Genomic DNA, 26,767 nt, shown 5'->3' on the forward strand with positions numbered 1-26,767 from the left:
CCTCACTGTCAGAAACTCTTGATTTTATATGTTTTTAACATTGTTTCAGTTCTGTTGAACGTTGTTACTGTGACACAGATCGCACGGACGACTCTGCCACATGACCGCGCACATCTCGTCCCTTCCGCCCCCCGGGGTCACACGTGTCACCCCCAATATTCACACACAGAGCGTAGACTCATTATTAATCTCTTTATTGGTCAGTGATCGGTCTACGGGACGAGGCGCAGATCGGAGGCGCCCTGCTAAACATCGGAACGTGAGGACGAGGCGACGCTCCTTATTTCAGGCTGCCAAGGAATTCCAGGAGGCGGCGGTGCCAGGCGTCGGGGTCGTCCAGGTAACAGGCGTGTCCCGCCCCCTTCATGCAGTACACCTGGCGGTTGGGCAGATTCTGCAGATTGTGCAGCGAGATTTCTCCCATCTGTTCATCGCCGTCACCGTAAACGATCAGAGCAGGAAACTGTGGAGCAAAGAGGTCAACATGAGACGTCCCTGCCCGGAGTCCCCCTTAAAGGGGACTTATTGCATGTTCTGCTGCAGTGCATTGTGGGAACATCTCCTTATATCATCTGGACACTACGATTCTGACACCCGCCGACGCTGCGCACACGGTTGTCACACACTGTTACCTGGCCTCGGCTGTAATCCTGCGCCGTAAACTTGTCTGTACAGATGGGAGCGACCGGCACATACGCAGCGACGCGTTGTGGGTTATTCAGGACGAAGGGCAGCGAGTACATGCCGCTCAGCGAGGGGCTGACCACCACCGCGGAGGCCATGTTCAGGGAATCCAAGGCGTCCTGTATGAAGCCGGGAGGCGCAGGTTCCCCTAATGGGCTGGGGGCCGTCGCCTCCGACGAGCAGCCGAGACCTAGAAAATCAGGATCACAATGTGACAGAAGCAACGAGCAATCGCCAACAACGGGGTCCGAGACGGAAATAAAGATTAAAGGGAACCTGTCACCCCCCCCCCCCAGGGCGGTTTTAAGTAAAAGAGCCACCTTGACAGAACGCAGCCTCAGTGCTGCTGAAGGTGGCTCTTTTACTTAAATGCGCCCGGGGGGGGGGGGAAGTGACAGTTTCTCTTTAAAGGGGAACCATCACTTTAATTTTTATTCCATAAATCAATAGAACGCGGGAAAATAAGAAACTTTGTAAGAAATCTAATCAGAGAATTCTGCTTCTTTCTCTGCCAGAACTGATCTATCGCTCAAAATTCTCAAGTCTGAAGTCGAATCTGAATCCAGTGAGGACAAATTGTTACATTGGGAGATGAGATTCTATAGGAGGGGCGGAGCTCTGGCTCTGGCTCCTCCCATCTAATAGAACTGTATCTGGAGCAGCCTCCGATCTCAGCAATGAGAGATTTCACTGAACACATAGCGTCCCTCAGAACGGAGAATCTTTATCATGACGGATCGATTGTGGCAGAGAAAGAAGCCGATCTCTGATATGATCCAGCACTAATTTGCTTATTTTCATATGTACTACTAATTTATGGAAGATGAAAACAAGTTACTCTTAACGTTCCCTGTGATCAGGATTGTGCTCAGTGACTACAGACTCCGCTATACTGATTACACCGATACCTGGGGAGGAATCCGTCTTGTGGTTGTTGTGGAATCTTTATTTTCGGTTCTGAGTTAATGATAGTCTCTTGCTCTGGGAGGGGCTGTGGGGGTCTTCATCAGTATGCCTTCTGACAGGTCACTGATCCCTCACAGACCGCCCCCTAGTTTACATAATGAATAATACTGTGTGTATATATATCTTCTGCAAGAAGGTGCCGGCGGTAGCCCCTGCGCTGGCTGCAGCATGATCACATATGTAATGTGTATATACTTCATTTTTTTCCATATTATCCAGAAATTCATTTAAAAAAAAAAAAAACAGGTTGAAAATGGGGCCGGCCGCACCTGCTGCTGGTACCCCATAACATGGTGTCACTACTAATCATAACATCCCTGAACTCAAAGCTCCCCCCAGTGGTGGCTGTAGACAGGATTTTATCATGTATCTCTGTATACAGCGAGCTCCCCCTAGTGGTGATTGCAGACAGGATCTTATCATGTATCTCTGTATACAGGGAGCTCCCCCTAGTGGTGGCTGCAGACAGAATCTTATCATGTATTTCTGTATACAGGGAGCTCCCCCTAGTGGTGACTGCAGACAGGATCTTATCATGTATCTCTGTATACAGGGAGCTCCCCCTAGTGGTGGCTGTAGACAGGATTTTATCATGTATCCCTGTATACAGGGAGCTCCCCCTAGTGGTGACTGCTGACAGAATCTTATCATGTATTTCTGTATACAGGGAGCTTCCCCTAGTGGTGGCTGCAGACATGATCTTATCATGTATCTCTGTATACAGGGAGCTCCCCCTAGTGGTGACTGCAGACAGGATCTTATCATGTATCTCTGTATACAGGGAGCTCCCCCTAGTGGTGACTGTAGACAGGATTTTATCATGTATCTCTGTATACAGGGAGCTCCCCCTAGTGGTGACTGCAGACAGAATCTTATCATGTATCTCTGTACACAGGGAGCTCCCCCTAGTGGTGACTGCAGACAGAATCTTATCATGTATTTCTGTATACAGGGAGCTCCCACTAGTGGTGGCTGCAGACATGATCTTATCATGTATCTCTGTATACAGGGAGCTCCCCCTAGTGGTGACTGCAGACAGAATCTTATCATGTATCTCTGTATACAGGGAGCTCCCCCTAGTGGTGACTGCAGACAGAATCTTATCATGTATTTCTGTATACAGGGAGCTCCCACTAGTGGTGGCTGCAGACATGATCTTATCATGTATCTCTGTATACAGGGAGCTCCCTCTAGTGGTGACTGCAGACAGGATCTTATCATGTATTTCTGTATACAGGGAGCTCCCCCTAGTGGTGACTGCAGACAGGATCTTATGTCTCTCTGTATACAGGGAGCTCCCCCTAGTGGTGGCGGTAGACAGGGAGCTCCCCCTAGTGGTGGCTGCAGACGAGATCTTATAATGTATCTGTATACAGGGAGCTCCCCCTAGTGGAGGCTGCAGACAGGATCTTATCATGTATCTCTGTATACAGGGAGCTCCCCCTAGTGGTGGCTGCAGAGAAGATCTTATAATGCATCTCTGTATACAGAGAGCTCCCCCTAGTGCTGGCTGCAGACAGGATCTTGTGTATCTCTGTAGATAGTTGTGGCCAAAAGTGTTGGCACCCTTGATATTTTTTTTGCAGAAAATTAAGTATTTCTCCCAGAAAATTATTGCAATTCCACATGTTTTGTTAAACACATGTTTATGTCCTTTGTGTGTATTGGAACAGCACAAACAAAGGCAAACTGGGCATAATTTCACACAAAACCCCCAAAAAGGGCCTGACCAAATTGTTGGCACCCTCAACCTAATATTTGGTTGCATGCCCTTTGCAGTTATTTATTCCAATCAATTGCTTCCTATAACCATTCAGCAGCTTCTTCCTCCTCTCACCCGGAATCTAGGACTCTTCTTACAATCTGCTCCTGTTCTCATATATATTCTCCCTTCAGTCCTTGTTAGATCTCTTCACAGGTGATCAATGTGATTTAGATTCAGACTCATTGCACCACTTCAGAACGCTCCAGCACTTTGTTTCCGTCCATGTCTGGGAGCTTCTTGAGGAATGTTTGTGGTCATCGTTTTGCTGGAAGACCCATGACCTAGGATGCACACCCAGCTTTATGACACTGGGCACTACCTTGCCACCCCCAAATCCTTTGGTAATCTTCAGATTTTGTGATGCCTTGCACACAGTCGGGGCACCCAGTGCCAGAGGCAGCAAAATAAAACATCTGTGACCTTCCACCATATTTAACTGTAGGTACTGTGTTCTTTTCTTTGTAGGCTTCATTCCATTTTCAGCAAACAGTAAAATGATGTGCTTTACCATAAAGCTCTATTTTGGTGTCATCTGTCCACAAGACTTTCCCAGATGGATTTTGGCTTACATACATTTTGTCAAACTGCAGTCCAGCTTTTTGTGACCATGTCAGCAGTGGGGTCTTCTGCCATAGCGTTTAATGTCATTCACATGTGGACAGTTTGCGCTGACACTGTTGCCCCCTGACCCCGCAGGACAGCTTGGATTTCTTTGGACCTTGATAGTTCATGTCCAGGGAGACTAGCTACAGTGCCATGGGATGTAAACTTCTTGATTATGTTGCGCACTAAGGACAAAAGAACATCAAGCTCTCTGGAGATGGACTTGTAACCTTGAGATTGTTGATACTGTTCAACAATTTTGGTTCTCAAGTCCTCAGACAGTTCTTTTCTCCCCTTCCTGTTCTCCATGCTTAGTGTGACACACAATGCAAAGATTGAGGCAACTTCTCCCATTTTTATCTGGTTTCAGGTGTGATTTGCATATTGCCCACAGCTATTACTTGCCACAGGTGAGTGTGAACGAGCATCACATGCTGGAAACAAAGTTGTTTACCCACAATTATGGAAAGTTGCCAACAGTTTTGTCAGGACCATTTTGGGGTTCTGTGTAAAATTATGTCCAATTTGCCTTTTCTTCGTTTTTTTGTGTTGTTCCAATATACAAAGGAAATAAACCCGAGTATAACAAAACACGTGGAATTACAATAATTGTCTGGGAGAAATTCTTCATCTTCTGGAACCTTTTCAAGGATGCCAACACCTCTGATCATGAAGACTGCAATAGAAAAGGTAAAGAATTGACACGAGGATGGCGGCCGCGCTTGGCGGTTTCTACTTTACCTGGCAGGTCAATAGCGACAGCCCGATATCCTGCAGCCGCTAACTTGTGCAGAGTCCCCAACTCCAGCCAGGTCTTGGAGGAGAATCTGATGCCATGTAGCAGGAGGACAGGCGGCCTGGATGAGGGCGGTGCTGGAGCCACCTCACGGTAAAATAATTTCTGTCCCAAAACACTGATGGAGCCGTCCTGCACCTGAGTCTCCGCCATGTCTGCAGCCGCTGTCACCTGGGAAATAACAGCAGAAATCTCAGCTCCAATCCTGGCAGCTGCTCACAGTTACCAGCATTAACTACTGCTTTCTCAGATCACCTGGGGGTGAGGTTCAGTCTTCAAGGTGTTTCTGCTTATTAACCAATGAACCAGGAGGCTCAGGACGAACAGTATAGCTGTACAATGGGCTGGCGGTGTGTGTCTAGGGGAGGCTGGCCGTGTGTGCATGTTACACTGCTCCGTCATACTCACCTGGCCTCCGCTCCCTCGCCGCAGCCTCTCTCCTTCCGACGGTCGCGGCGCTCACCTGTGACGGGCTCGTGGCCGATGCCATCCCTGCATGCTATGCGCATGCGCCATAGGCCGTGGCCTCCCTCCGGCTTCTTGTGCTCCGGCTATGCCCTGACCCGGAAGCACCTCCCTAACCAATGGCAGACCAGACAGGAGCATATCAGGCCGCTTCCCCCTGAGGGAGGTGCCTGATTGTTGTGTTTCCTAGCACACTGGGCCTCGCTGCATCGTGTGCTCTCGGCTCCTGCAGTTCCGTTCTCGCCTGCTCTCCGCAGCAGCCTCTCAGTCCTGCTACCCGGGTTCCTTGCTCTCTTCCGCAGTCCTGTCTCCGGTGTTCCTGCCATCCTACTCCAGTCCTGCCTTCGGTGTTCCTGTTCCATCCTACTCCAGTCCTGCCTCCGCTGTTCCTGTTCCATCCTGCTCCAGTCCTGCCTCCGGTGTTCCTGTTCCATCCTACTCCTGTCCTGCCTCCAGTGTTCCAGTTCCTTCCAGCTTCTGTCCTTCCGTCCTTCTTTCATCTTTTCTCCTGTGTTCCTACTCCTGTCATCCCTCCTCGTTCCAGTCTACTGTCTCACTCCAATCCTGCCTCCTGGTTCCAGCTCTGTCATTCTATACTTCAGGCCCACAGTCCTACTCCGGTCCATCCTGAGCCGCCCCTCTCGGTACCGGCTACCTTGGTACTCGAACCCCTGGGCCTGCTCCTAACGGTCCCTGTATAGGGGTCGGTCCCACCTGGCAGCTCGCCCGGGGCCCCTTGGTGCCACGGTCCACTCCTTGAGTTCCAGACCACCCACGCTAACAGTACAATCAGGCCATGGACTCCGCCAGTTCTACGGCTGCTACCCAGAAAAAGTTGCTCTTTCTGCGGGAGAATCAGGGACGCATTATGTCGGTCTTGAAGTCTATGGACACCCGTTTGTCGGCCTTGCAGGTAGCCGATCCTGGAAATGCCTCCCAGCTGGCCAGTCTCCAACAGGAACTGGGTCAGCAACAAGATACGCAAGCCCACATTTTGTCTTACATGGCCTCCTTTGACAGCCGCTTGTCGGCCCTCCAGGCTGCCACTGCATCCCCGACTCCTCCTTCCGCGTCTACAGTTCTCCCGACGCCCCGCCTCGCTTCACCGGGGATCCCAAGCTCTGTAAGGGGTTCTTAAATCAGTGTAGCCTCCACTTTGAATGGTTGCCGCAGCAATATCCCTCGGACCGGGCCAAGGTGGCCTTCATCATGTCCCATCTGGAGGGAGAGGCCCTGTCTTGGTTGAATCCGCTCTGGGAACGTGACGATCCAGTAGTCTCGAGTCTCCCGGTTTTCCTAGATACGTTTCGTAGGTTTTCGATGTGCCGGGTCGGTTAGCCTCTCTCACTGAGTCACTCTTTAACTTACATCAGGGCTCTCTCACAGTCGGACAGTGCGCTATTCACTTTCACACTATCTCCTCCGACCTCGGCTGGAATAACGCGGCCTTGGTAGGGGCATTCTGGCGCGGTCTTTCAGGCAGAACAAAAGATGAACTCGCAGGTCGAGATACCCCGTCCACCTTAGAGGACCTTATCTCGCTGGCTACCCGCATTGACCTACGCTTCTTGGAGCGCGCTCGGGAGTCAGCGAGAGACAGGAGGTCCACCAGGCCAGTTCCCCTTTTCATCTGATCTGCCAGCTCCCGTTCGGCCGGGTCCTCTCCTCCCTCTTCGGTCGAATCCATGCAGATAGATCGCCTTAGGTTGGCCGAGTTGCGCCAGAGAGACGGGCACAGGGTCTGTGCCTCTATTGCGGTGATTCGTCAACTATATCCGCACCTGTTCTAAGAGACAGGGAAACGACTCCACCTGGGTCAGGTAAGAGAGGCCTCCCTAGGTGATGATGATCCCTCTCAACCCCTTACGATTTCTGTGCTTTTGGTTTCAGGGGAGAGACATGGGTCCGAGGTGGCCTACGTGGATTCGGGCTCGGCAGGTAACTTCATTCGGCCTGAAGAGGTGGACAGATACCGAATTCCTGTAGTCACTCTGTCTAACCCTATTCAGATTGCCACTGTGGATGGCAAACCGCTATAGGTGACCGTCACCTTGGTCACTGAAGAAGTGGAGTTGCAAGTCGGAGCCTTACATCGAGAGAAGATAGCCTTTTATGTTTTACCAAAGCTCTCCCACGCCATTGTACTCGGTTTCCCATGGTTAAGGACTCATCAGCCTGTTCTCGACTGGTCTTCTGGGGAGATACTCTGCTGGGATCACCCATGCCAAGCTCGCTGTCTGACTCCTGTCCGCCTGGCGGCCGCTCCTCGTCGCCTCCAAACCTTTCAGGTCTTCCTCCAGCCTACAGCTCCTACGCCGATGTGTTTGATAAGACGGAAGCGGAGGTCCTTCCTCCACACCGGCCGTTTGACTGCCCAATTGAACTTCTTCCCGGTTCAACCCCTCCAAGGGGCAGAATTTACCCTCTGTCTCCCGCAGAGACCACCGCCATGTCTGAGTACGTCCGAGAGAACCTCGCCAAAGGCTTTATTCGGAAACCCTCTTCGCCCGCAGGAGCCGGGTTCTTCTTCGTCAAAAAGAAGGACGGAACGCTACGGCAGTGCATTGACTATAGGTGCTTGAATGAAATTACCATCAAGAACAGGTACCCTCTTCCACTCATTCCGGAGCTGTTTGACCGTCTCAGAGGGGCTCGGGTCTTCTCCAAGCTGGACCTCAGAGGAGCCTATAATCTGGTCCGTATCCGTGCAGGTGACGAGTGGAAGACCGCTTTCAACACTCGAGACGGCCATTACGAGTACCTGGTCATGCCCTTTGGCCTCTGCAATGCTCCTGCGGTGTTTCAAGAGTTCGTAAATGAGTTCTTCCGGGATATCTTGTACTCCTGTGTGGACGTGTACTTAGACAACATCCTCGTCTTCTCGCCGGACCTCTCGTCCCACAGAAAGAGTGTCCGCCTGGTGCTTCAGCGTCTTCGGAAGAACCGCCTGTATGCGAAGATCGAGAAATGTCTCTTCGAACAGACCTCTCTGCCATTTCTGGGATACATTATCTCCGACATTGGTCTAAGGATGGATCCCGAGAAGTTGTCTGCCATCCTCAAATGGCCTCGCCCCGTCGGAGTAAAGGCGATACGATTCCTCGGATTCGCCAATTATTACCAGCAATTTTTCTCCCACTTCTCTGCGATGACAAGACCCATTTCTGCGCTCACCTGTAAAGGGTCTACTCCCAAAGATTGGTCTCCTGAGGCAGAAGAGGCCTTTCTGACCCTAAAACGGGCTTTCTCCACGGCTCCGGTCCTGCATCACCCTGAGAGCTATCGACCTTTTGTACTCGAGGTGGACGTTTCCTCGATGGGTGCCGGGGCAGTACTGTCCCAGAGAACCGCCTCCGGTCGCCTGCACCCTTGTGGCTTCTTCTCGAAGGTCTTTTCTCCATCCGAGTGTAATTACTCGATCGATGACCGGGAACTTCTGGCCATCAAGTTGGCCTTGGAAGAATGGCGCCACCTCCTGGAGGGAGCTGTCCATCCCTAGGGCAGCACGGTGGCTCAGTGGTTAGCGCTGCAGCTTTGCAGCGCTGGGGTCCTGGGTTCGAATCCCACCAAGGACAACATCTGCAAGGAGTTTGTATGTTCTCCCCGTGTTTGCGTGGGTTTCCTCCGGGCACTCCGGTTTCCTCCCACACTCCAAAGACATACTGATAGGGAATTTAGATTGTGAGCCCCATCGGGGACAGTGATGAAATGTGTGCAAACTGTAAAGCGCTGCGGAATATGTTAGCGCTATATAAAAATAAAGATTATTATTATTATTATCCCTTTGTCATCTTCTCGGACCACAAGAATCTGGCCTATCTCCAGTCTGCCCAGAGACTCAACCCTCGCCAGGCCAGATGGTCCTTATTTTTCGCCCGATTTGACTTCGAACTCTGTTTCCGTCCTGGCAACAAGAATACCAAAGCCGACGCCCTGTCCAGGGTCTCCCAGCCACACGAAACCACAGAGGAACCTTCGCATATCATTGATCCCACTAGGATCATCACAGTGGCTCCAGTGAACTGGCTTACCCCTCCTCCAGGCAAGACGCTTGTGCCTGAGAATCTCAAGCGAAAGGTCCTTCTATGGGGGCACTCCTCCAAACTGGCCGGCCATGCCGGAACTAAGAAGACCCTTGACCATTTCACGCGTCACTACTGGTGGCCCACGCTTCGCCAAGATGTACTCGACTTTGTGGCTTCTTGTCCATCATGTGCTAAAAACAAAGTGCCACGAAGACCTCCGTCTGGCTTGTTGCTTCCGTTGCCCGTCCCTGCGGTTCCTTGGGAGAACTTCGCCATGTATTTCATCACCGACCTACCCCGCTCTTCGGGTTGCACAGTTATCTTGGTGGTGGTGGATCGTTTTTCCAAGATGGCCCACTTCGTCCCTCTGCCCGGTCTTCTCTCGGCGCCGGAGCTGGCCAAAGTTTTCATTCATCAAATCTTCACGGACTACCTCAACGCATTGTCTCCGACCGAGGGGTTCAATTTACCTCCAAGTTCTGGCGATCACTTTGTAAGCTCATGAATGTTTCCCTCGACTTCTCCTCTCGGCCTACCATCCACAGTCCAATGGACAGATAGAACGTACCAACCAGACGCTTACGGGGAACCTACAACACTTCTCCAACACCCACCAGAACGATTGGGTCGACTTACTCCCCTGGGCAGAGTTCGCTTATAACAACCATGCTGGTGAGTCCTCGGCCAAGTCTCCGTTTTTCATTGTTTTTGGCAGACATCCTGGTGTCCCTCTTCCGATAACTCCTGCCTCCGAGGTACCCGCGGCCAACGCCTTGTCCTCTGAATTTTCCAAGATTTGGGCCGAGACCAACACGTCACTCAAGAAGTCCGCTGATCGGATGAAGAATTATACCGACAAAAGGAGATTGGATCCTCCACCGTATCGTGTTGGGGACAAGGTCTGGCTCTCCGCCAAATTCATCCGATTGAAACTGCCCTCCTACAAATTAGGACGACGCTACATCAGTCCGTTTGAAATTCTTGGACGCATCAACGAAGTCGCCTACAAATTGAGGTTGCCTGCTTCGCTCCGGGTCCCGAACACCTTCCACGTCTCTCTCCTGAAGCCTGTGGTGCTGAATCGCTTCCATTCCTTGCCTGATCCTGGTCCTCAGCCGGTGGGTGCCGATGATGTTTTTAAAGTGCAGGACATTCTCACTATGAAGAGAGTTAGAGGTAGGACTTTCTTTCTTGTTGATTGGAAGGGTTTTGGTCCTGAGGAGAGATCCTGGGAGCCTCGGGAGAATATCAATGCTCCCCGTATCCTCAAGAGATTTCTTGCTAATCTCCGGGGAGGGCGGCTTAGGGGGGGGGTACTGTTACACTGCTCCGTCATACTCACCTGGCCTCCGCTCCCACGCCACTGCCGGCCTCTGCTCCCTCGCCGCAGTCTCTCTCCTTCTGACGGTCGCGGTGCTCACCTGTGACGGGCTCGCCTCCCTCCAGCTTCTTGTGCTCCGGCTATGCCCTGGCCCGGAAGCACCTCCCTAACCAATGGCAGGCCAGACAGAAGCATATCAGGCCGCTTCTCCCTGAGGGAGGTGCCTGATTGTTGTGTTTCCTAGCACACTGGCCTCGCTGCATCGTGTGCTCTCGGCTCCTGCAGTTACGTTCTCGCCTGCTCTCCGCAGCAGCCTCTCAGTCCTGCTACCCGGGTTCCTTGCTCTCTTCCGCAGTCCTGTCTCCGGTGTTCCTGCCATCCTACTCCAGTCCTGCCTCCGGTGTTCCTGTTCCATCCTGCTCCAGTCCTGCCTCCAGTGTTCCTGTTCCATCCTGCTCCAGTCCTGCCGTCCTACTCCAGTCCTGCCTCCGGTGTTCCAGTTCCTTCCAGCTTCTGTCCTTCCGTCCTCCTCCCATCCTTTCTCCTGTGTTCCTACTCCTGTTGTCCCTCCTCATTCCAGTCTACTGTCTCACTCCAATCCTGCCTCCTGGTTCCAGCTCTGTCATTCTATTCTTCAGGCCCACAGTCTTACTCTGGTCCATCCTGAGCCGCCCCTCTCGGTACCGGCTACCATGGTATTTGAACCCTTCGGCCTGCTCCTAACGGTCCCTGTATAAGGGTCGGTCCCACCTGGCAGCTCGCCCGGGGCCCCTCGGTGCCACGGTCCAGAGGGTCCACTCCTGGAGTTCCAGTTCCAGACCACCCACGCTAACAGTGCAGGGGAGGCTGGCGGTGTATGTGTAGGGGAAGCTGACGGTGTGTATGTAGAGGAGGCTGGCGGTGTGTGTGTGTGTAGGGGAGGCTGGCGGTGTGTATGTAGAGGCTGGCGGTGTGTGTGTGTAGGGGAGGCTGGCGGTGTGTATGTAGGGGAGACTGGCGGTGTGTATGTAGGGGAGGCTGGCGGTGTGTGTAGGGGAGGCTGGCGGTGTGTGTGTAGGGGAGGCCGGCGGTGTGTGTGTGTAGGAGAGGCTGGCCGTGTGTGTGTGTGTGTAGGAGAGGCTGGCCGTGTGTGTGTGTGTGTAGGAGAGGCTGGCCGTGTGTGTGTGTGTGTAGGAGAGGCTGGCCGTGTGTGTGTGTGTGTAGGAGAGGCTGGCCGTGTGTGTGTGTGTGTAGGAGAGGCTGGCCGTGTGTGTGTGTGTGTGTAGGGGAGGCTGGCCGTGTGTGTGTAGGGGAGGCCGGCGGTGTGTGTAGGGGAGGCTGGCCGTGTGTGTGTGTGTGTGTAGGGGAGGCTGGCCGTGTGTGTGTAGGGGAGGCTGGCCGTGTGTGTGTGTGTGTGTGTGTAGGGGAGGCTGGCCGTGTGTGTGTGTGTGTGTGTGTGTGTGTAGGGGAGGCTGGCCGTGTGTGTGTGTGTGTGTGTAGGGGAGGCTGGCGGTGTGTGTGTGTAGAGGAAGCTGGCGGTGGGTGTGTGTCCCTGGGTGGGTTTATATCTTTGTCTACAAAAAAACAAAAACTAGGCAGACGAGCCATAAAGGGTGCAGCGGGGCAGAGGTGACGCCGCGGGCTCGGTCATTGGCACCAGCACAAGTCAATAACCTGCAGCTCTTCAGCCCCAATAAAAGCGACAGCCGCCATTACTGCAGCAGGACGTTATCAGCACAGACAGGCGGCGATTATCTGCTGTCGTCACAGGAGGGTCGCGCTGATACACGTCTGTGTGTATACGCTCCTACAGAGCAGTATATAGATATTCACCAGAGCCAGCAGGACCGGACGTCTCCGGACACAACGCACCTGAACCCACGGCTCAACTTACAGGACACAGCCCCTAATCCGCTCCGCACCCTGGAAAGCCGAGGACGGCGGCGTCAGCCACACTGTATACACCGTCTATAAGGGGGGGGGATCAGGACCCCGGACCACACAGACCCTGAGGAAGGGCAACCTCTGGGCTCTCTGCCGTCACATAGCCCCTAAGTCCACCGGCGCAGATACACCACCACCGCCCCGGACACTGCAAAATAGCACCTGGCTCACACCCTGCAGGACTACAACTCCCATCATCACCTGACAGTCACATTCAGCTGCATCTATACAGACCACCACATACAGCGCGACCCCCAGACCAGGGTGTGTCAGCAGCCTGCAGCTGCCAGGGGCTGGGGAACTACAACTCCCATCATCACCTGACAGTCACATTCAGCTCTGCTGCAGAAATTACAGGGTGACAGCAGAGCTGACAATGAGCAGGGGGTGCATGCAGCAGAGCTGACTCAGTGCTGACCCTGCACTGCAGAGGAATAGTAACTATCAGCGGCTCCTACCTTCTGTCCTGAAGGGAAACTCGCAGAATACAAAGTTCAGACAGGAAGCAAAAATAATAAGACTCTGATCTGCTCAGCACTGCCCCCAGAGGACAGAGGAGGAATAACACAGCACTGCCCCCAGAGGACAGAGGAGGAATAACACAGCACTGCCCCCAGAGGACAGAGGAGGAATAACACAGCACTGCCCCTAGAGGAGGAATAACACAGCACTGCCCCCAGAGGACGAATAACACAGCACTGTCCCCAGAGGACAGAGGAGGAATAACACAGCACTGCCCCCAGAGGAGGAATAACAAAGCACTGCCCCCAGAGGACAGAGGAGGAATAACACAGCACTGCCCCCCAGAGGAGGAATAACACAGCACTGCCCCCAGAGGACAGAGGAGGAATAACACAACACTGCCCCCAGAGGACAGAGGAGGAATAACACAGCACTGCCCCCAGAGGAAGAATAACACAGCACTGCCCCCAGAGGAGGAAGCTGGTAATTGGAGGGCCCTGGTGGCCCATGGAGCTTGTTACTGGTGGGTGCTGGAGGCCCCTGGAGCTGGTGGCCCCTGGAACTGGTTACTGGTGGCCCCTGGAGCTGGTTACTGGTGGGTCCTGGTTACTGGTGGCCCCTGGAGCTGGTTACTGGTGGGCCCTGGTTACTGGTGGCCCCTGGAGCTGGCTCCTGGTGGGTGTTAGAGGCCCCTGGAGCTGGTTACTGGTGGCCCCTGGAGCTGGTTACTGGTGGGCCCTGGTTACTGGTGGCCCCTGGAGCTTGCTCCTGGTGGGTGCTAGAGGCCCCTGGAGCTGGTTACTAGTGGCCCCTGGAGCTGGTTACTGGTGGGCCCTGGTTACTGGTGGCCCCTGGAGCTGGTTACTGGTGGGCCCTGGTTACTGGTGGCCCCTGGAGCTGGTTACTGGTGGGCCCTGGTTACTGGTGGCCCCTGGAGCTGGTTACTGGTGGGTCCTGGTTACTGGTGGCCCCTGGAGCTGGTTACTGGTGGGCCCTGGTTACTGGTGGCCCCTGGAGCTGGCTCCTGGTGGGTGCTAGAGGCCCCTGGAGCTGGTTACTGGTGGCCCCTGGAGCTGGTTACTGGTGGGTGCTGGTTACTGGTGGCCCCTGGAGCTGGCTCCTGGTGGGCCCTGGTTACTGGTGGCCCCTGGAGCTGGTTACTGGTGGGTCCTGGTTACTGGTGGCCCCTGGAGCTGGCTCCTGGTGGGTGCTAGAGGCCCCTGGAGCTGGTTACTGGTGGCCCCTGGAGCTGGTTACTGGTGGGTGCTGGTTACTGGTGGCCCCTGGAGCTGGCTCCTGGTGGGTGCTAGAGGCCCCTGGAGCTGGTTACTGGTGGCCCCTGGAGCTGGTTACTGGTGGGTGCTGGTTACTGGTGGCCCCTGGAGCTGGCTCCTGGTGGGTGCTAGAGGCCCCTGGAGCTGGTTACTGGTGGCCCCTGGAGCTGGCTCCTGGTGGGTGCTAGAGGCCCCTGGAGCTGGCTCCTGGTGGCCCCTGGAGCTGGTTACTGGTGGGTCCTGGTTACTGGTGGCCCCTGGAGCTGGCTCCTGGTGGCCCCTGGAGCTGGTTACTGGTGGGTGCTGGTTACTGGTGGCCCCTGGAGCTGGCTCCTGGTGGGCCCTGGTTACTGGTGGCCCCTGGAGCTGGTTACTGGTGGGCCCTGGTTACTGGTGGCCCCTGGAGCTGGTTACTGGTGGGTCCTGGTTACTGGTGGCCCCTGGAGCTGGTTACTGGTGGCCCCTGGAGCTGGTTACTGGTGGGTGCTGGTTACTGGTGGCCCCTGGAGCTGGCTCCTGGTGGGCCCTGGTTACTGGTGGCCCCTGGAGCTGGTTACTGGTGGGCCCTGGTTACTGGTGGCCCCTGGAGCTGGTTACTGGTGGGTCCTGGTTACTGGTGGCCCCTGGAGCTGGTTACTGGTGGGCCCTGGTTACTGGTGGCCCCTGGAGCTGGCTCCTGGTGGGTGCTAGAGGCCCCTGGAGCTGGTTACTGGTGGCCCCTGGAGCTGGTTACTGGTGGGCCCTGGTTACTAGTGGCCCCTGGAGCTGGTTACTAGTGGCCCCTGGCTCCGCAGTCCCACACTGGGCCTGACCATTGTCGCTTACACTCTATACTGAGGGAGGAGGTGAGATGGCGGCGGGAGGGGATGAGGGGGGTCGCGCTCCTCTGCTGCGCGTCCTGGTGGAGGAGGAGGAGGAGGAGGAGGAGTCGGGGAGGCCCCGCCCCTGCCGCCGCCGCTCTCACCCTCCGCCCCTGCCGCCGCCGCTCTCACCCTCCGCCCCTGCCGCCGCCGCCGCTCTCACCCTCCGCCCCTGCCGCCGCCGCCGCTCTCATCCTCCGCCGCTGTCGGTGTCTCCTCGGTCTCTCGCCGTCATGGGTCTGGGCCGCCATAAACTCGTCGTCTTGGTGCTGCTCTTGTCCCTGTCCATCCTGATCTACCTGCTTCTCCCCTCCGCCAGGCCGGAGCCAGAGGAGCCCAGAGCGGAGGTCGCCCGCGCTGAGCCCCAGGACAGCGTGAACTTCACGGTGCGGACGGCGACCCTCACCGGGGACTGGCCCACCTTCTACAGGGAGGCCGCACCTAGGAGCGTGCTGGAGGGGGCCGCGCCGGAGAGGTAGCAGCACGGGGGTCCGTGGGCGGTCAGGGGGCTGCAGATCCATCGCGACTATCTTTCCCTTTAGGCGCCGTTCACACGTGTGTGTCCTGCGGTTTCCGTATTGTTGGTTCTGACCTGTCGCTGATTTCCAGGTTCCCGGTGCTGCTGTTGCACGGACGCTCCTTCACATCCAAGACCTGGGAAGAGCTGGGGACGCTGCAGATCCTGTCCGAGCACGGATACCGGGCCACCGCCATCGACTTACCAGGTGACTGCGCCCCGGGCTCCAGCGGGTCCAGGTCCTCCGTCACTGAGCGCCACGCTGCGGGATGCACCGTCCGCGTACTGCGGGATGTACCGTGTGCACGCTCCTTGTACTGCGGGATGTACCGTGTGCACGCTCCATGTACTGCGGGATGTACCGTGTGCACGCTCCTTGTACTGCGGGATGTACCGTGTGCACGCTCCTTGTACTGCGGGATGTACCGTGTGCACGCTCCTTGTACTGCGGGATGTACCGTGTGCACGCTCCTTGTACTGCGGGATGTACCGTGTGCACGCTCCTTGTACTGCGGGATGTACCGTGTGCACGCTCCTTGTACTGCGGGATGTGCCGTGTGCACGCTCCTTGTACTGCGGGATGTACCGTGTGCACGCGCCTTGTACTGCGGGATGTACCGTGTGCACGCTCCTTGTACTGCGGGATGTACCGTGTGCACGCTCCTTGTACTGCGGGATGTACCGTGTGCACGCTCCTTGTACTGCGGGATGTGCCGTGTGCACGCTCCTTGTACTGCGGGATGTACCGTGTGCACGCTCCTTGTACTGCGGGATGTACCGTGTGCACGCTCCTTGTACTGCGGGATGTACCGTGTGCACGCTCCTTGTACTGCGGGATGTGCCGTGTGCACGCTCCTTGTACTGCGGGATGTACCGTGTGCACGCTCCTTGTACTGCGGGATGTGCCGTGTGCACGCTCCTTGTACTGCGGGATGTGCCGTGTGCACGCTCCTTGTACTGCGGGATGTGCCGTGTGCACGCTCCTTGTACTGCGGGATGTGCCGTGTGCACGCTCCTTGTACTGCGGGATGTGCCGTGTGCACGCTCCATGTACTGCGGGATGTGCCGTGTGCACGCTCCATGTACTGCGGGATGTACCGTGTGCACGCTCCATGTACTGCGGGATGTGCCGTGTGCACGCTCCATGTACTGCGGGATGTGCCGTGTGCACGCTCCTTGTACTGCGGGATGTACCGTGTGCACGCTCCTTGTACTGCGGGATGTGCCGTGTGCACGCTCCTTGTACTGCGGGATGTGCCGTGTGCACGCTCCTTGTACTGCGGGATGTACCGTGTGCACGCTCCTTGTACTGCGGGATGTACCGTGTGCACGCTCCTTGTACTGCGGGATGTGCCGTGTGCACGCTCCATGTACTGCGGGATGTGCCGTGTGCACGCTCCTTGTACTGCGGGATGTACCGTGTGCACGCTCCATGTACTGCGGGATGTGCCGTGTGCACGCTCCTTGTAATGCGGGATGTACCGTGTGCACGCTCCTTGTACTGCGGGATGTGCCGTGTGCACGCTCCTTGTACTGCGGGATGTGCCGTGTGCACGCTCCTTGTACTGCGGGATGTACCGTGTGCACGCTCCTTGTACTGCGGGATGTACCGTGTGCACGCTCCTTGTACTGCGGGATGTACCGTGTGCACGCTCCATGTACTGCGGGATGTGCCGTGTGCACGCTCCTTGTACTGCGGGATGTGCCGTGTGCACGCTCCTTGTACTGCGGGATGTACCGTGTGCACGCTCCTTGTACTGCGGGATGTACCGTGTGCACGCTCCTTGTACTGCGGGATGTGCCGTGTGCACGCTCCTTGTACTGCGGGATGTGCCGTGTGCACGCTCCTTGTACTGCGGGATGTGCCGTGTGCACGCTCCTTGTACTGCGGGATGTGCCGTGTGCACGCTCCATGTACTGCGGGATGTGCCGTGTGCACGCTCCATGTACTGCGGGTTGTGCCGTGTGCACGCTCCATGTACTGCGGGATGTGCCGTGTGCACGCTCCATGTACTGCGGGATGTGCCGTGTGCACGCTCCTTGTACTGCGGGATGTGCCGTGTGCACGCTCCTTGTACTGCGGGATGTGCCGTGTGCACTAGGGTGACCGGATCTCATATGGGGGGGGAAAAAATGTCAGAATCTTGTTCGTCTGGACCCCACAAAACGATTCCCCTTTCCAGATATTGAGAGAGCCAAAATTTGAGCTCGATCAAATGACGTTAACCCGTGCCGCTCGTCGCTCAAAGTTTGAAAAAATCCAAATTGAGGTATTTTAAGATTCAGGTATTTTGCATAGTCTGTTAGACTATAAAGAATGTGACAACAACATTGCAGAAATAGCCCTGACCAAATTTTCGAACCATTTGTGGTATTTGAATGCAGAGTTGGTGGGATTATCGTTTTTTGATCCCACCATTACAGACAATGAAAAGTTGTTAATGGCTAATAAATTGCTCAGTAGCACAGATGAACCATCAGAGCACGCTAACCTACACGAGTTGATAATTTTACATAGTTATCTAATCTATTCTAGAGCTTTTGTTAAAGTGGTTTTTGAAACGTCAGAATATAATGCTCGGCATTTGCTTACAACTTGCAGGACATATTGCTTTTGTTCTTCATCTTTTGTCAGAAGGTCGTTAAAGTCGGCTACTTCCTACCTCTTTTAATTTTTCTTTCCTAACTTTTGGATTTACAACCCTAGCGTGCTCTGATGGTTCATCTGTGCTACTGAGCAATTTATTAGCCATTAACAACTTTTCATTGTCTGTAATGGTGGGGTCAAAAAACGATAATCCCACCAACTCTGCATTCAAATACCACAAATGGTTCGAAAATTTGGTCAGGGCTATTTCTGCAATGTTGTTGTCACATTCTTTATAGTCTAACAGACTATGCAAAATACCTAAATCTTAAAATACCTCAATTTGGATTTTTTCAAACTTTGAGCGACGAGCGGCACGGGTTAACGTCGTTTGATCGAGCTCAAATTTTGGCTCTCTCAATATCTAGAAAGGGGAATCGTTTTGTGGGGTCCAGACGGACAAAATTCCGACTTCGATTTTTTGCGGTCACCCTAGTGCGCACGCTCCGCGTACTGCGGGATGTTCCGTGTGCACGCTCTGGGTACTGCGGGATGTACTGTGTGCACGCTCCGGGTACTGCGGGATGTACCGTGTGCACGCTCTGGGTACTGCGGGATGTACTGTGTGCACGCTCCGCGTACTGCGGGATGTACTGTGTGCACGCTCCGGGTACTGCGGGATGTACCGTGTGCACGCTCCGCGTACTGCGGGATGTACTGTGTGCACGCTCCACGTACTGCGGGATGTACCGTGTGCATGCTCCGCGTACTGCGGGATGTGCCGTGTGCACGCTCCTTGTACTGCGGGATGTGCCGTGTGCACGCTTCACGTACTGCGAGATGCACCGTGTGCACGTACTGCGGGATGTACCGTGTGCACGTACTGCGGGATGTACCGTGTGCACGCTCCGCGTACTGCGGGATGTATCGTGTGCACGCTCCGCGTACTGCGGGATGTACCGTGTGCACGCTCCGCGTACTGCGGGATGTACCGTGTGCACGCGCCGCGTACTGCGGGATGTACCGTGTGCACGCGCCGCGTACTGCGGGATGTACCGTGTGCACGCGCCGCGTACTGCGGGATGTACCGTGTGCACGCGCCGCGTACTGCGGGATGTACCGTGTGCACGCTCCATGTGTGGCGGGGATGCACCTTCCTCGCATTGCGGGGATGGGCGCTGCTCGCGTTGCGGTGCGCCTTCCTCGTGTTGCGGGGGTGCGCGCTCGTGTTGCGGGGGTCCACCTTCCTTACGTTGTGGGGCTGTGTGTTCGTGTTGCGGGGGTGCGCCCTCGTGTTGCGGGGGGCACGCTCGTGTTGCGAGGGGTGCGCGCTCGTGTTGCGGGGGGCGCCTTTCTCGTGTTGCGGGGGTGCGCGCTCGTGTTGCGGGGGTCCACCTTCCTTGCGTTGTGGGGCTGTGTGTTCGTGTTGCGGGGGTCTGCCTTCCTTGCGTTGCGGGGGTGCGCCCTCGTGTTGCGGGGGGGTGCGCTTGTGTTGCGGGGGGCGCGCTCGTGTTGCGGGGGTGCGCGCTCGTGTTGCGGGGGGTGCGCGCTCGTGTTGCGGGGGTGCGCGCTCGTGTTGCGGGGGTGCGCGCTCGTGTTGCGGTGGGTGTGCGCTCGTGTTGCGGTGGGTGCGCGCTCGTGTTGCGTTGGGTGCGCGCTCGTGTTGCGTTGGGTGCGCGCTCGTGTTGCGGTGGGTGCGCGCTCGTGTTGCGTTGGGTGCGCGCTCGTGTTGCGTTGGGTGCGCGCTCGTGTTGCGTTGGGTGCGCGCTCGTGTTGCGGTGGGTGCGCGCTCGTGTTGCGGGGGTGGGCGCTCGTGTTGCGGTGGGTGCGCGCTCGTGTTGCGGGGGTGCGCGCTCGTGTTGCGGGGGTGCGCGCTCGTGTTGCGGGGGTGCGCCTTGCTCGTGTTGTGGCGTGTGCGCTCAGCTCGCTGTTTGAATATCTCTGTCCCGACTTGCAGGATATGGCGAGTCCCTCCAGGCTCAGCCGGTGTCTTCGGAGAGGGGCCGCACTGAGTACCTCCTCCGTGTCATGGACGCCCTGGGCACTCGTCAGCCGGTGGTCATTAGTCCTTCCATGAGTGGCCTCTTCTCATTACCGCTCCTCCTGCAGCACCCCGACCGGATTAGGGGGTTTGTTCCGGTGGCTCCTGTAGGAACCAAGAGCTTCAAACCGCAGCAGTTCCAGACAATCCAGGTGAGTGGCGGCAGCCGCCCGGCAGAGCTGCAGGTGGAGGCCTCCTTTAATTGTACTTTGTGCTGAGGGTCAGTGGACGCTCCGTACTTGTGCAGCTTCCTGATGTTACAGCATAGTGGATGATTTCAAGGAATCCCATGTCCACTACGCGTGCACAGACGCCCGCGGCTCGCCTGCGGAGACGGACATGTGGCGCCTCTCTCCAGAACGCAGCATGTCCATTTCTCTTGCGGAGACCACAGTGTCCCCCACACAGTATACTGGACGCGGTGATTCCGCACGGATCAGTGATCAAAGGATTCACCTGCAGACAGCAGCGAACACACTGCGTCCAAAGCACCTGCTCCATCCGGGTCGTGTGCACCCGGCCTCAGTGACAACCCCCATGATACAGAGGCGGCTGGTGGTTGTACCCCCAAAATCAAAAAGATGCCGTATTGGTTCTGTACAGGAAAGAGATAAATGATCACACCACGATCGCCGGTAGATAGAAAAACATTGCGATCGGAGAGTGGTCAGTGGTTGATACTATTAATGGCGAACTGAGAAGATGGGGACAAGTCGCAGCTTTTGAGGCTCCTCCGTCTCTTCATCAGGCTGAGAATAACCCAAAATCTGGAGTCTCATCTTCTCCAGAGCAGGACACAGGAATAACGCAATAGACGAGAGCCGAGAAGCCGAGCGATCAGTACGGGAGAAACCGTGGTGGCCGGAAATATTGGAGCCGTTCATAGATGAGGAGGGGGAACGTGTTACTGTCCTGTGATTGGGGTCTGCTCCATGGTCCTGAAGCCCCCGATGGGCTGAGGAGCAGATTCCTTCGTTGATGTAGAAAGACATCTAATGTGGTGTACTTAATATGCTGCTGGGGGTCTGTATGTTGGGGATACGGGGGAAAACTAGGAACAAGGATGAATATTCAGCATCACCCACTCGCTCACCACCTCCTCACCTCGCCCCCCGTCTGTCGGAGTCCCACAAGGTTCAGTCCTTGGGCCCCTGCTGTTCTCTATTTACACCTTTGGCCTGCGACAGCTCATAGAATCTCACGGCTTCCAGTATCATCTCTATGCTGATGACAGATCTACATCTCTGGACCAGATATCACCTCCCCACTAACCAGAATCCCTCAATGTCTGTCCACTATTTCATCCTTCTTCTCCGCTAGATTTCTAAAACTTAATATGGACAAAACAGAATTCATCATCTTTCCCCCATCTCACGTGACCCCCCCCAACGGACCTATCCATTAAAGTAAATGGCTGCCATCTCTCTCCAGTCCCACAAGCTCGCTGCCTCGGGGTTATCCTTGACTCTGATTTCTCCTATAAACCACATATCCAAGCCCTTTCCGCTTCCTGCCGACTTCAACTCAAAAATATTTCCTGAATCCGTTCATTCCTCAACCAAGAATCTGCAAAAACCCTAGTCCATGCCCTCATCATCTCCCGCCTTGACTACTGCAACCTCCTGCTCTGTGTCCTCCCCTCGAACACTCTCGCACCCCTCTAATCTATTCTAACTCTGCTGCCCGACTAATCCACCTGTCCCTGCTATTCCCCGGTCTCTCCCCTCTGTCAATCCCTGCACTGGCTCCCCATTACCCAAAGACTCCAGTTCAAAACCCTAACCATGACATACAAAGCCATCCACAACCTGTCTCCTCCATACATCTGTGACCTCGTCTCCCGGTACTTTCCTGCACGCAACCTCCGATCCTCACAAGATCTCCTTCTCTGCTCCCCTCTTATCTCCTCTTCCCACAATCGCATACAAGATTTCTCCCGCGCATCCCCGCTACTCTGGAACTCTCTACCACAACATATCAGACTCTCGCCTACCATCGAAACCTTCAAAAAGAGCCTGAAGACCGACCTCTCCCGACAAACCTATAACCTGCAGTAACCACCGATCGACCAAACCGCTGCATGACCAGCTCTACCCTCACCTACTCTATCCTCACCCATCCCTTTTAGATTGTGAGCCCTCGCGGGCAGGGTCCTCTCTCCTCCTGGACCGGTCATGACTTGTATTGTGTAAGATTCCTGTACTTCTATACATGTAAAGCGCCATGGAATAAATGGCGCTATAACAATAAATAATAATAATATCACCGCCACACAATGAGAGAAGAAAGAATGGATCTACCTGTGGCCGGACTTGTTTGTCTCCCTGATCATCGCACCATGGACCTGACATTACTGGTATTAACAGGAAACTTCAAGTCTCAGAGACAAAGGAGAGTCTGGGAGAATAAACTGATGACGACATGTGATGCTCAGTGTCTTTCTACATCAACGAAGGAATCTGCTCCTCAGCCCATCGGGGGCTTCAGGACCATGGAGCAGACCCCAATCACAGGACAGTAACACGTTCCCCCTCCTCTTCTATGAACGGCTCCAATATTTCCGGCCACCGCGGTTTCTCCCGTACTGATCGCTCGGCTCTCGTCTATTGCGTTATTCCTGTGTCCTGCTCTGGAGAAGATGAGACTCCAGATTCTGGGTTATTCTCAGCCTGATGAAGAGACGGAGGAGCCTCAAAAGCTGCGACTTGTCCCCATCTTCTCAGTTCGCCATTAATAGTATCAACCACTGACCACTCTCAGATCGGAATGTCTGTGTAATCGGCCCACCCCGATAACCTGCAAATCTAAGACCCTCTCTCCCTCTCCCGCAGGTGCCCACCCTCATCGTGTACGGCACTGAGGACACCAACCTGGGCAGCCAGTCCCTGGAGAGCCTGCAGCGCCTGCCCAACCACACGCTCAGCCCCATCAAGGGAGCAGGACACGCGTGTTACATGGACAGACCCGAGGAGTTCCACACGGCGCTCCTCATGTTCCTCAGCAAACTATAACCCCCATCAGATGAGAGGAAGCTGAGAGTGGAAGATTTCATAAGCCGAGAGGCAGAAGGAGGAGACTCCACACCGTCCGGGTGTAGACGTGGTAAAGGGCTGGTGGGTGACGGTGACCATAAAGATCTCACCATTGTAGGAGGAGGAGACGTCACGGCATGTAGAGGGGAACACGAGGGCGAGAATGTGTCACCCGCAACTGATCGTACATCAGCCGCCTCCAGCGATCACCGGCGGCCCCTGAGGGCCATGAAGAATCGGACTATCCTGTGTCTCCACACTGCGTCTTATCTAATAAGGCCCTTCTGTGTGATCACCTCATTGTGTCATTACTGATCCCGTCCTGCGCCCGGCAGGCTAGCGGGTTTACTGGTCTTCAATAACATGGCGCCGGAGACCGCAGTATGCCACACACCGACTCCGGCGGCATTATAGAAGTAATGTGCTGCGACGTCAACATAGCAGTGTGCGACCATTATCCATACGACTGGCGCCTGCACATTCCGAGGGGTGCGGCCTCACGTTATAGAAGACATTGTAGCCGTGAAATCACAAACACGGTGTCCTCAATAGATTGGCGCTATACTACAGTATGCACACGGCGCTGATGGGGGAGCCGCTTATCCCGGGGTCACACAGAGGGACGCAGCCACCAATAGGCCAGGGTCACACACGTGAGAAACTCGCACGAGTCTCACACCTCAATACCCGACACTGTCGCCAGCACTCGGGACCGGAGCGCTCAGCTGCATAGTGCGAGTTTCTCCCAAGTGTGACCCCGGCCTTATATAAGATATCCATCACAGCTCCAGACAGTACATTATCATCTATCTCTGTATACAGGGAGCTCCCCCTAGTGGTGACTGCAGACAGGATCTTATCATATATCTCTGTATACAGGGAGCTCCCCCTAGTGGTGGCTGCAGACAGGATCTTATCATGTGTCTCTGTATACAGGGAGCTCCCCCTAGTGGTGACTGCAGACAGGATCTTATCATATATCTCTGTATACAGGGAGCTCCCCCTAGTGGTGGCTGCAGACTGAATCTTATCATGTATCTCTGTATACAGGGAGCTCCGCCTAGTGGTGACTGCAGACAGGATCTTATCATGTATCTCTGTATACAGGGAGCTCCCCCTAGTGGTGACTGCCGACAGAATCTTATCATGTATCTCTGTATACAGGGAGCTCCCACTAGTGGTGGCTGCAGACAGGATCTTATCATGTATCTCTACAGGGAGCTCCCCCTAGTGGTGACTGCAGACAGGATCTTATCATGTATCTCTGTATACAGGGAGCTCCCTCTAGTGGTGACTGCAGACAGGATCTTATCATGTATCTCTGTATACAGGGAGCTCCCTCTAGTGGTGGCTGCAGACAGGATCTTATCATGTATCTCTGTATACAGGGAGCTCCCTCTAGTGGTGACTGCAGACAGGATCTTATCATGTATCTCTGTATACAGGGAGCTCCCCCTAGTGGTGGCTGCAGACAGGATCTTATCATGTATCTCTGTATACAGGGAGCTCCCCCTAGTGGTGGCTGCAGACAGGATCTTATCATGTATCTCTGTATACAGGGAGCTCCCCCTAGTGGTGGCTGCAGACAGGATCTTTTGTAACTGCAGGGGTTTGGATTTCTTTATCAGTAAAATGTTGCTTTTTACCCCTTTAAAGTTATATTGTAGAATTATTTAAGATAGAATATTCTAATTATTTAAATAAAATCTAGTAGTTCTTGTCTTGTCGCTGTAGGTAATGATCACGTCTTCCTCTGTCACCTTCCCACTCGTCTCCTGGATATTTGCTCGGTTTCCTGTGTTACTAGTCGGTGACTGAGGAGTGGTCACCCTTTGTATATAGGAGATATGGATGCTGGGAATATTGGCAGCAGGGTCACTCCGAGGAGTCAGTTCTGACTGTCGATCATCCGGACCTGTACATGGAGGACGGGGGATATGACGCACTGGTGACCTGGATGTAGGACACGCGCCCTCTGAGTTTTCTATGTTGGATATTAAAATCTCTTAATAAAGTTCTGCTGTTTGCTATAAACCCGTCATCATATAAAGACGTCATCGGAGGTTTTATGCTTCATCTTTTGCATTTTGAATCTGAGACGACCACGTTCTGCTCACACAGCTGAGGGATTGTTACAATGTGTCAGCATAGGAATCTGTGCTAAACACAGCAGCATCATAAGCCCAGATGAGATATGAGGGTCCCCGCCGGGGGGAAAACCTGTAGTAGGAAGTGACATATTTTCCAATTTCCAGCTGCCTGGTCTTTTCTCATTTTCCTGGAAGCTCCTGTAATACCCACAGATTTCACATTGATACAAAATAACTTTATTTGTAAATAATCACAGATAAACAACAGCTCAGACTAAACTCTTATCCTGGATGGGTTCATCACTATACTGACACATTGTAACACACCCTCAGCTGTGGCCCAGATATTGCCTCAGGAGCCTCGAAGCCCCCGTGCTATAGGATCCTCAAGACCCCCGTATTTGTTGTAGGCGCCTCGTGTCCCCCATATGCGTTATAGGAGCCTCGAGACCCCTGTATGTGTGATAGGAGCCTCTGTCATGTCCCTGTACATGTTATAGAGGTCTCGCATCCCCCATATGTTATAGGAGCCTCGAGACCACTATATGCGTTCTAGGTGCTTCACATCCCCCATATCTGTTCTAGGAGCCCCGTATGCGTTCTAGGCGCCTCACATCCCCCATATGTGTTATAGGAGCCCCACGTCCCCTGTATGTGTTCTAGGCTCATCATGTTCTTATGCGTTCTAGGTGCCTCGCGTCCCTGTATGCGTTCTAGATGGCTTGTGTTCCCCGTATGCGTTCCAGGCACCTCGTGCATGCGTTCTAGCCGCTCTTTGCAGCTTACTATGCCAGACAAGAATTGTGACCACATTTTGGCACACAATAAGCCAAATATTATGCAGAGGACACCACTTGCCTCTGGCGCAACTTTAATAATTTTGCCGCATGTTATAATTCGGATTATTACGTCTATCGATGTTGTGAAGTGACAGGTTTCTTGCTCAAGACGCTGCCGCCATAATAACGCCGCAGGGGTTGTGGTCTCCTGCGCAGCACCTCTTTGTGACCAGCAGGGGTCGCTGCCTCCTCCCGTCAGTGCCGTTTTGTGTACGCAGCACACTGCAGGCGACTGTGACACAGCCACCATCTTTTCCTCACTTCATTCTGTATCTGACAAGTTATCGGATCTGATTCCCACCTGATAATTCCGGTGATAGAACAGGATCCGTGTGATCCCAGTGAGGATCGGTGACCTCGTTCTCACACAGCTGAGGGTTTGTTTCAATCCATCTGCATTATCCGAGCCACATTGTAACAAACCCTCAGCTCTAAGAGCAGGACTAGATCAGGACGCACTTTACATACAAGTTTGTTGATTGTCCTAATTGTCTACAATGTATGGTGTCCACAGCTC

At 54.5% G+C, this 26,767-nt stretch overlaps 2 protein-coding genes across 4 annotated transcripts; one reads left to right on the forward strand and one right to left on the reverse strand.

Annotated features, from left to right (window-relative positions):
- Window positions 1-178: 178 nt before the first annotated feature.
- LOC141077524 (putative protein-lysine deacylase ABHD14B) lies at window positions 179-15,575 on the reverse strand. 3 transcript variants are annotated; one of them, XM_073564521.1, is made up of 4 exons: window positions 15,551-15,575; window positions 4,760-4,985; window positions 633-874; window positions 179-463 (listed from the first exon to the last, which is right to left on the reverse strand). In XM_073564521.1, exons 2-4 carry the CDS (start codon window positions 4,965-4,967, stop codon window positions 281-283), a joined length of 633 nt encoding a protein of 210 aa, XP_073420622.1. In that variant the 5' UTR covers window positions 4,968-4,985; window positions 15,551-15,575; the 3' UTR covers window positions 179-280. The 3 variants fall into 3 exon arrangements, with proteins under 3 accessions (XP_073420622.1, XP_073420621.1, XP_073420620.1); XM_073564520.1 differs by having other exon boundaries at window positions 15,444-15,559; XM_073564519.1 differs by lacking the exon at window positions 15,551-15,575 and adding an exon at window positions 13,007-13,127.
- Window positions 15,215-25,355, forward strand: LOC141077523 (protein ABHD14A-like). Its single transcript, XM_073564518.1, has 4 exons — window positions 15,215-15,619; window positions 15,754-15,869; window positions 20,206-20,441; window positions 23,121-25,355. Exons 1-4 carry the CDS (start codon window positions 15,378-15,380, stop codon window positions 23,298-23,300), a joined length of 774 nt encoding a protein of 257 aa, XP_073420619.1. The 5' UTR covers window positions 15,215-15,377; the 3' UTR covers window positions 23,301-25,355.
- Window positions 25,356-26,767: the final 1,412 nt, after the last annotated feature.

Source organism: Dendrobates tinctorius, unplaced genomic scaffold, assembly GCF_039654945.1.
Source record: "Dendrobates tinctorius isolate UK_male_01 unplaced genomic scaffold, ASM3965494v1 ptg000455l, whole genome shotgun sequence".
Classification (NCBI taxonomy): Eukaryota; Metazoa; Chordata; class Amphibia; order Anura; family Dendrobatidae; genus Dendrobates; species Dendrobates tinctorius.

Bases quoted from the DNA above. Each gene is read 5' to 3' on its own strand.
- LOC141077523 (XM_073564518.1), top strand. From the start codon at position 15,378: ATGGGTCTGGGCCGCCATAAACTCGTCGTCTTGGTGCTGCTCTTGTCC. The intron at 15,620-15,753 runs GTAGCAGCACGG...GCTGATTTCCAG, and splicing joins GAGGGGGCCGCGCCGGAGAG to GTTCCCGGTGCTGCTGTTGC. The intron at 20,442-23,120 runs GTGAGTGGCGGC...CCTCTCCCGCAG, and splicing joins AGCAGTTCCAGACAATCCAG to GTGCCCACCCTCATCGTGTA.
- LOC141077524 (XM_073564521.1), bottom strand. From the start codon at position 4,967: ATGGCGGAGACTCAGGTGCAGGACGGCTCCATCAGTGTTTTGGGACAG. The intron at 875-4,759 runs GTAAAGTAGAAA...CTGATTTTCTAG, and splicing joins TGTCGCTATTGACCTGCCAG to GTCTCGGCTGCTCGTCGGAG. The intron at 464-632 runs GTAACAGTGTGT...TTTGCTCCACAG, and splicing joins AGGATTACAGCCGAGGCCAG to TTTCCTGCTCTGATCGTTTA.